This window comes from Oppia nitens, unplaced genomic scaffold, assembly GCF_028296485.1.
Source record: "Oppia nitens isolate AA-2021 unplaced genomic scaffold, nextdenovo-longstitch-racon4-pilon3 scaffold7_pilon_pilon_pilon, whole genome shotgun sequence".
In the NCBI taxonomy this organism is placed as follows: Eukaryota; Metazoa; Arthropoda; class Arachnida; order Sarcoptiformes; family Oppiidae; genus Oppia; species Oppia nitens.
The window spans coordinates 2,216,110-2,226,320 of record NW_026533251.1 but is presented as its reverse complement, the minus strand read 5'-3'; the positions used below and the strand labels follow the sequence as shown (position 1 = coordinate 2,226,320).

At 23.4% G+C, this 10,211-nt stretch overlaps 1 protein-coding gene across 1 annotated transcript; it reads right to left on the bottom strand.

The window, feature by feature from the left end:
* Positions 1-6,693: 6,693 nt before the first annotated feature.
* LOC128963568 (mitochondrial ribonuclease P protein 1 homolog) lies at positions 6,694-7,910 on the bottom strand. Its single transcript, XM_054310083.1, has one exon. It carries the CDS (start codon positions 7,879-7,881, stop codon positions 6,694-6,696), a length of 1,188 nt encoding a protein of 395 aa, XP_054166058.1. The 5' UTR covers positions 7,882-7,910.
* Between the last annotated feature and the right edge of the window lie 2,301 nt (positions 7,911-10,211).

The following is a 10,211-nucleotide window of genomic DNA, read 5'->3' as shown; positions in this document are numbered from 1 at the left end:
TTTCTTTCTTCTTGTGTCTCATTCATTCGTCTTTGTGTTACGCGTAGAGTATCGGTTTCAAGTCTCAAATTTCTTTCTTCTTGTGTCTCATTTAATCGACAGTCAATATTTCGTAAACGATTCGATTTTAGTCGCCGTTCTCTTTCCATTTGAGATTCATTCAACCTTCTATTTGTGTCGCGTTGTCTATTGGCTTCAAGTCTTTTCTCTCTTTCTTCTGTTGTTTCCATTAATCTTCTTAATTTACTCGGTGTCACATTGTATTCCATAGGAAATTGGCTGATGTTTGTAAGTGAAATGTCAGTCAATGACGCTTCCAACTGATCCAGATTTGGTTCCATTATGTAAACACTTGTTTAAACGTTATTCAAAAAAATCCTTATATCTTTATCTGTTATGTTATAATAGGAAAAATTTATCAAAATTAAATAGTTTAAGTATACTTCTCTTATAAAATAAATCCAAATGTCCAATTGATTCCTCGAAGGTAAGGCAAATGATAGCAATATTGATGAAAATAGCAAATGAAAACAAATTTGTAGTCAAAATGAAAACAAAGTGATATTTAAATTTATATTTCACGCGTTTATTAAATATTTATTAAATTACGTGATTATTAAATATTTATTAAATCACGCGATTTATTAAAATTGTTATGTATTTAATGATAAATAATAAATAAACAAATTATTTTTCTCGTGCAATAATTAAATTAATACAATTTAAAAAATATAAAATTTTTGAAAAAATTGAAAATTTTAATACAAATTGAAAATTTTTGCATTTGAGAAAATTTTACAAAAATTTAGCACAGGTAGCTAACCTCCCGGTGCCCTATGACTCATATAATATAGTAAAATGTAATTCCACAATACCTGCCTCTTTGTCCTCAAAATCTACTTGACCTCAATAATCATTTAAAATTTCCCATAGAAATAACATTGCTTTCAATAAAAAATGAAAATAAAACAATACATTTTTACATTTGAATTAAAATATGGTTGTTGATGAAATGTGCACGCATACAGACAGACAGACAGACAAACAAACAGACAAAACAAATGTCTTAAAATGTTATCTTGATTCATATTTCATATACAAACCAGTTGAAAATGCTATAAGCATTGCCATGAACAAACTTTGATGGCATAAAATATGTTCGCACTTTATTATAGAATAATAATTTAAAATTATTAGAGATAAATGATTCAGAATGTGAAATTAAATTCATCTATAGGCATGTAGGGTATTTAATGATTGAGCATGACAAAATAAACTCAACTATAGGCATGTTGGGTATGAAATGATACAGAATGAGAAATTAAATTCAACTATACTCATGTAGGGTATCTAATGCTTCAGCATGGCAAAATAAATTCAACTATAGGCATGTTGTGTATCAAATGATTGAGCATGACAAAATAAACTTAACTATAGTCATGTTGGGTATGAAATGATACAGAATGAGAAATTAAATTCAACTATACTCATTTAGGGTGTCTAATGATTCATCATGGCAAAATAAACTCAAATATAGTCATGTTGGGTATTAAATTTCAGAATAAGAAAGTAAATTCAACTATAGTCATATCGTTATTTCGGGTATCAAATAATTTAGTTATACAAAATAAACTTAATATTTGTCATGTTAGTATAAAACAAAATTATAAAATAATTTACTCTATTACTTTTATATTAATATAAACTTAGAATTACATACATTACCATACATTACCATACATTACCATACATTACCATACATTACCATACATTACCATACATTACCATACATTACCATACATTACCATACATTACATTACCATACATTACATTACCATACATTACCATACATTACCATACATTACCATACATTACCATACATTACCATACATTACCATACATTACCATACATTACCATACATTACCATACATTTAATTATTTATACTTTGCCGCCATTTTTTGAAAAAAAAATAATTTTAATTTAATATCTTATTTTCGATGCTTTATGCAATTTTAAACGTTAAAATTTATTATAGTTACATTTATTTTATACTAGCCGCCATTTTTTAAAATACAAAAAAATAATTTTGATTTATTATATCTTATTTTTGATTCTCTATGCAATTCTAAACGTTAAAAATTTTTACCTAAATTTTTTTACTTTAGCCCCCATTTTCTCTATGTTCCCGAAGAGATATCAAAATTTTAATGAATGTACTCTATACCTTATTTTTGATGATATAACCGAAACTGAAATCAAAATTTTAAAATTCGCAACTTGAAAGCTACAGACACACACACACACACACATAGATTTCAGTGAACTACTTTTTTCAAAAAAAAGTTTGTTCGAAAATCTCTATTTTATCACATTTACATACAATAATACTGTATATTATGTATAATGTTTAATTTTAATCTATTAATATAATAGATTTATTTTTCTGCCAAACAAATAATAAATAGTAATGAACTATGAATTATTTTAATTACAAAATAAAATATATCCAATTGATATTGATTTGTGCCATTTGTTAAGTTATTGGTCTAATTAAGTCCTTATTTAGCAAAAAAATGTTATCAAATACACGATATACTAATGCAATCAATATCCACATCACTTGAAATCATTTTAATTGTTTTGTTATAAACAGAGAGTTTGCGTAAATGTTGCGATCATTGACCGGTTTTCTTATCTCTTATCAATATTTTATAATTTGATTCAATGGTTTATAAATTTTTGCAAATCAACGCATAAACAAAGTTTTCTCATAAATGATTATATTTAGTCTTTAAAAACCATTTATGTTTAATGTATTTTATTTTATTTTTTGCCTAAATTCATTATAAGTTATCAAAATTATAAGTATTTGTAAAGTTATTTTATGTATTTTTTAATAGTGTTAATAAAAGTATATTTATCTTTCATGTTTAGTATCAATAGTCATATATTCAATAAAATAACATTTTTTAATTTAAACTACTTTTAAAGAAAAATAATAATAATATAAATAAAACATTTATTAAATTAGAGATTAATGAATTAAAACTTTATGAAAAATAATTACATTTAGATTATTACATTATAGGTATTAAGAAATTTTAATATTAATATATAACTGTTTTTAATATAAACTAATGATATGTTTTTGTAGTATTTAATTTAATTATTTTATTTTTAGATTATTCTTTAGCAATTGAATTTATAATATAATTTATTTGATAATATAGTAGAATATTATTTTATTTGAAAAGTGTTTTAAAAATACGATAACATTAACAAATTGAATACAAGAATTSAATTGTTGTTTGCTTTGAATTGATTGCAATAAAGCATTCTTTAACAGTCTTTTCAGTTAATCGTTAATTCTTGAGATATCTTTCACTTCAATACCTATTTCTTAAATTTCTTATTGAAAGTCAGTATTTATGTCAACAATAAACTCAAAAAATTAATGCAATTTCAAAGATTGGTTTCAATTTTATAGTCAATAATTATAATTAGAAATTCTTTAGAAATAAAAATAATATCTTATATAAAATAAATTTCTGATATCTACTAAATATTGTTAGTAAATATTATATATAAATATATATCAGGGTTACTAAAGGTTTTCGATCTCAGGGGGTATAGGGTGTAGTAAAATGGCAAAAATCTCGAGGTATAGGGGTATAGGGGTATAGGGGTGAAAAATTTTTATTACATTGTTAAACGACAATTTTTTACCAAATTTGTATAAATTACTACTAAATTCGCCAATAAATTCGCCAATAAATTCCTTATAAATTCCCTATAAATTCCCTATAAATTCCCTATAAATTCCCTATAAATTCCCTATAAATTCCCTATAAATTCCCTATAAATTCCCTATAAATTCCCTATAAATTCCCTATAAATTCCCTATAAATTCCCTATAAATTCCCTATAAATTCCCTATAAATTCCCTATAAATTCCCTATAAATTCCCTATAAATTCCCTATAAATTCCCTATAAATTCCCTATAAATTCCCTATAAAATATTTGCAACTTATTTTATCAATACTCTCAAAATATTTTCTCAAATTAATAATTAAATATTTAATTTTACAAAAGTTTAGAAAAAATGAAGATTTGAATGCAAAAATATATAAGCTTGAAATATCAAATATATAAAAAATAAAATAATTATAAAAATCTAATATAACAAAAGTATCAATATTTTAATATAATATTTTCATAATTCTTATTTCATTTTAATTTTATTTCAATTATTAAAATCTTTATTAAAAATAGTTTCACATCTAATTTAGTTTATCTTATTGTTGATACTTTCTATTTTGTGAAAATTTTTGAAAATAGTTTTAATTAAAATTAATGCTTTTAATACTATTATTAAATGAAATTCAATGATGTCATCATATTTGCAATTAATATCTTTCTTTAAATACTTTTTTAACTGCGAGTCAATCATTACTACACTAATAGACATTAGAATAAATATATATCAATTAATAGTCGATTATACAGATAGACAATCAAAATATATATATTGTATTTCAGATATTTATACCAAATAATGAAAACTTAAAACAAATAAATTAAATGTAATGATTTGAGATATCTATGAAAAATGGTATCATTTTTCTGCTTGAATTTCCTTCAAATCCATTATCATTGTCTGACCCATTGCTTGATTTATGTACTTTTTTATTAATAATTTTTGTTTGTATTGTTTGAAGATAACAAAAATGTTAACAAAATAACGATTGATAACAAAATGATAGAAACAAGTATTTAAAAATAAAGCTATTATTACTAATATTATTGTATTATTAGATTTAAAGTCGATTAATAGTCTTTTGTTGTATATACTGTATATACTGTAACAATAATAATATTAAATAAATATTAAATATTAATATTTCAATAGTAATTTATATTAATATATTATAATAATACCAAATTCATAAATCGATTGAATTGTTTTATCACGAACTCCTGAAAGGAATACGTATCTGAATTCTATATGTCCTTCCGTCCGCTTTTTATTGAATTTTTAAATTATGACTTCAGATTTGGATTAAGCATCAAAAATAAGGTATAAGGGATCAGCATTAAAATTTTTATATCTCTTAGGGAACATAGAGAAAATGGCGGCCAGTCAAAAAAATTTTAGGTAAAAATTTTTGAGTATAGATTTGAATAAAGCATCAAAAACAAGCATAAAAAATATGCTTTAAAATTTTGATATCTCTTCGGGAAGATAGAAAAAATGGCGGTCAAAGAAAAAAATTAGTTAAAAATTTTAACGTTAAGAATTTTGTAGAGAATTAAAAATGAGTTTATTTTGTCATACTAAATCATTTGATACCACATATGACTATAGTTGAGTTTATTTTGTCATACTGAATCATTTGATACCACATATGACTATAGTTGAGTTTATTTTGTCATACTGAATCATTTGATACCACATATGACTATAGTTGAGTTTATTTTGTCATACTGAATCATTTGATACCACATATGACTATAGTTGAATTTATTTTGTCATACTGAATCATTTGATAACTCACATGACTATAGTTGAGTTTATTTTGTCATACTAAATCATTTGATACCCAACATCAGTAAAATTTACTTTGGATAAGGAGTTCGTATGGAAATGCTTTTTAGCATTCTCAACTGGTTTTAATATGTTTACAGTCACATACAAAATATTTTTTAATTATTTGTAAAATTTGCCTTTAATTAAATTAAAAAATTAATATAAATTAATTTTATACAAATAATGAAATATAGATTGTGTTGTGTTGTGTTTCAATGACTACAATTACAAAAGTTACAATTATTAAATAATATTTTTTAATTCACAATTTTTATAATAAATTTTATTGTATAAAAATTAATTTAGGTATATTTATTTAAATTTTTATTAATTTATTATAATGTGCTAATTATTAATTTAAATGTATATTGAAGTAAAAATAAATTTATTATCTGTAATTTAAAAAATATATATATTTTATAACTTAAAAATTATATAAATCTTATTTAAAATTGTATACATGAAATAAAGTATTTTATTTTAATAACAATTTTTTAAATATTGCAAAATCAAGTCAACTACTTCTAGCAAATGTTAATAAGTTATCGCTATATTTAATATTAATTATTCATTGAATAATATTCAAGTTAATAATAAACATTTAAAATAATAATTAAATCATTTACTTCTCCAATCAAATCAGTGTTTAGCCCACATATAATAACATCACAAAATGATTAGGAAATCAGACAATATATAGCACCGGTCTATTGCAATGAAAAACTATTTAAAGGTCAGCTATTATTAGCAATAATTATTATTGTATATATAATTTAAAATTGAATAATAATTAATACAGTAATAAGCTTCCGATCGGTAATTAAATTGAAAATTACCCATTTGTAGGCCAATATATATATACACCGGTCAATAGATGGCATATTTTAAAGGGGATTAATTACAGACATTCAAAAAACTTGAATAATTTGATAATTCATTAACCAATCATTTTGTAATGGGTTAGAAATTCACATTTTACCCAATGGTTTCACATTTAATCGCTGGCATTATTTGCGCTTACAAACGGTAAATGAAATTTATTTATTTATATAATTATTGTCAAGTTTAACAAATTGTAATAATTATAAAAATGTTTCATTAATTCAATAGTTGTTTTGTCTTTGAAATCTTTTATATTTTTGTATCCTTAATGTATCTTCAAATTCAATTTCATTGACATCCTTTTGCTTTCTTTGTGGTACATTATTCTTCAAAGTAGTTCTCCAGTCACCAGTCATTTTAATGTCGTGAAGAATGGCAACAATATGGTTGAGACACAATGACTTTGATCCCATCTTCCAGATTATGTGTTCGTCTAATGGAAGACGAGCCGTACGAATGGTATCTTTGTGTGCTTTGATGGACGTGAGAGGTCCTCGAGATGTTTTGTCAATAAGACCACCGATTATATAGATATCATTGATGTTAAACGTATTCAACACATTCCTCGAGTGTGGACTCAGATAAACTAATTGTTGTTTTGGAAATAAGTCTAAATAAGACTGAGAATGAATTGAAGCCAAAAAATTAGGAGAATTGTAATTCTGGAAGAATCTCGACATCTCTTTTACGACAACAGAATTTGGATCACAATTAGTGAAATGCAAATCAAACGGCTCTTGAGTTTCATATTTGTTGTAATGATATATAATTGATAATTGTTTCAACAAAAGCCGTATTTCATGTAATTTCATGTAATCATCAAAAGCTAAATCAATGATCAGTTTTTGACCAAACATTGCGGCTCTTCTTAATCGATGGTTTTGCATCCGAGAGATTGAAGACTTCATAACTTTGCTAAAGAGTGTGTTATGCCATAAACCATATATTAATTGTTGATTATTATCCCAAATGCCAGTCCTTTCAGAGCTAATCTTCTTGTAGGTCTCATCTTTGATTTGCCAATACTTCAGTGATAATTCTTTTCGCTTATTTTTCGACTTATTTTTCTGTAATTCTTTGGTAAACAAAAACTTAATCATTTTTTTCCTATCGATGATGTCGTTGATGGCAATGAGATCTTTCATTGCATCGATGGTGATGGTTGTAGGCACCCGAAGAGTCGTATACTTTTCATATTCGTATTCATTTAATATTATCTCAATCTTGTCTTTGATGTCATCGCTGGTAATCAATTCAGTGAATGTGTCGACACTTAAGTCATCAAACTGTTTGCCAATCAAATGACTGTGTATTGAGTTTGTGTTGCATCTGATCCAACATTTAAGACAATTAATGCCTTCAATTGTTTGTCGTAAAACATGTTTGTATTTCAATAAATTCAAAATCATTTCTTAATTCATTTAAATGAAAACAAATGTGACTTTTGTTGACATAAACAACAAAATGTTATAATTAGAGACATCTATTGATTGAATCAATTTCTTATATGAATGAGTGGGTGAATGTGTGGGAGAGTGGGTCAGTGAGTGGGTCAGTGAGTGGGTCAGTGAGGGGGTCAGTGAGTGGGTGTGTGTGTGTTTGGGAGAGTGGGTCAGTGAGTGAGTGGGTGTGTGATTGTGGTGTTTGTAATTTGAAATATAATAAAAATTTTGATAATCACTTATATATTACTTCATTTAATATTATTTATAATTTAATACTTATTAAAAAAATTAGTTATTTACTTATTTGGCTATTTTTATGTAATATTTAGTTTAACCAAAATATTAAAAATTTTAAATTTTATGCTTTTATTATTTTTTTTGCTAAAATTTGGTCGCAAATACATTATAATAACATGTTTTTTCATAATATTTTATAATAAATGTTTACAAATAATTACACAATTTTTATTAGTTTATTGTTAGTTAATTATCGATATTGTTAACAACGATCATAGTTTAATTCAATTGAATCAATTGCTACAAATCCATCATTAAATTTGGGATCAGCTATGACTTCGATGAAGAACTTTGGATCACCTGTTTTTATATCCACTCTGACTCTTGCTTTTATCCAATTGTCATTGAAATGGTTGATATAATAAATACAAATCCATCGGTCAAAGTGCTGAAAGATTTTTATACTATTAATAGCTTTTCCTTTAACGATAAATCTCATCGCAAAACAGGCCTTAAAATATAAATTTGATAATAATTTAAAAATTCAATAATAGTTATTATAAAAACCTCTGAGAATCCATAAGAGTGATAAAGAGGACTAATAAGTCGTGAGCCATAACCACAATGTTTGTCATAATTGTTAGGTATTTCCAATATCATGACTCCCTGTGCATTAACTTCAGGCACCGTATCCTTCAATTGAAACTTAATCAGATTGTCCTGTGATTTAAATCCACAATCATTTTGTAGTTCAAAATTACAAAATTCATTATTATATCGATCATTAGGTTTAATAGATGAAGGTTTATAATAATATGGATTACAATCATCAGTCCATGGATATTGAGAACATGGATAATATCCATAACAATATATTAAATTTATGTATAATATAATTGTTATCAATACTACTAGTAATAGATTCATTGATTTAAAATTTACTAATTTTAAATAAACGACTAATGAAATAAATGAAATAATTTAAAATAATATTTTCCAGAGAATAACTATTTATATAACTTACAAAGCAATTAATTTCTGAAAAAATTAAGGAATTGTTAATATTTTAAAATTAGAAAATATTTATTAATTTTTAAAATTCTTACAAAATTTTCATACTTTTTTATTTTATAAATAATTATTTCAAATAAATAATTCTTAGTTAGTAACAAATTATTTATATATAAAATTATTTTTTGTTATATTAAAATTCCCTATTTATTGAATTTGTTTTGAATACAAATAATATTTTATATAAATTTATCATATAATGTAAAATACTGTATTTAATATATTATTATATAATAAGTTTTAGTAGCGGAGGAAACAGTTTAAAAACTTTAACTAACTGTAAGTATTTTAGAAATAAAAAACTTTGAAATAAGTTAATATTTTTTTACTATTTGTGTACTTTTGAAAAATTAATTTTCAAACATTTCTATTACAAAATTATCATAAAATATTTTATTATATTGAATAATGTATGATAATAATTATTAATAAAATACTGTATAAAACAATTATAGATTAAAATAAGATTATTATACTCTAAGTTACTCTAACTATATCTTTCAAAAAATATCTAATAATTAGTTTAATTAATTATTTAAAAAAAACTTTTAATATATAATTGGCATAATTCGTCAAAAAAATTATTGTTTATCAGTAATTATTAGTGAAAATATTTTAATTATTTAAAAGTTATGAGTAAATAAAATAAGTTTACATTATTTAAAATAACTTCATTCCCGTTACAATGTAACCAAAATTTTTGTACATTTTTGTATTACAATTTTTAATTTTTTTATGCTTAATATATGGTTAAGTTTGGCCAAAATCGGAGACAATAAAAAATAATTGAATCAAAGATAAAGATTACAAAAAACTATCAAAATTTAAAAATAAATACATTATATAATATATAAAAATTATATGAAAACATGTTTATCACTTTCACAATACAATTCAATATGAAAACAATTTCAACATATGATAAATAATTTTTTATTTTAATAATAATAATTCATAAAATAATACAATATTTTGGTTGAAAATAA

Bases quoted from the DNA above. Each gene is read 5' to 3' on its own strand.
- LOC128963568 (XM_054310083.1), bottom strand. From the start codon at position 7,881: ATGATTTTGAATTTATTGAAATACAAACATGTTTTACGACAAACAATT.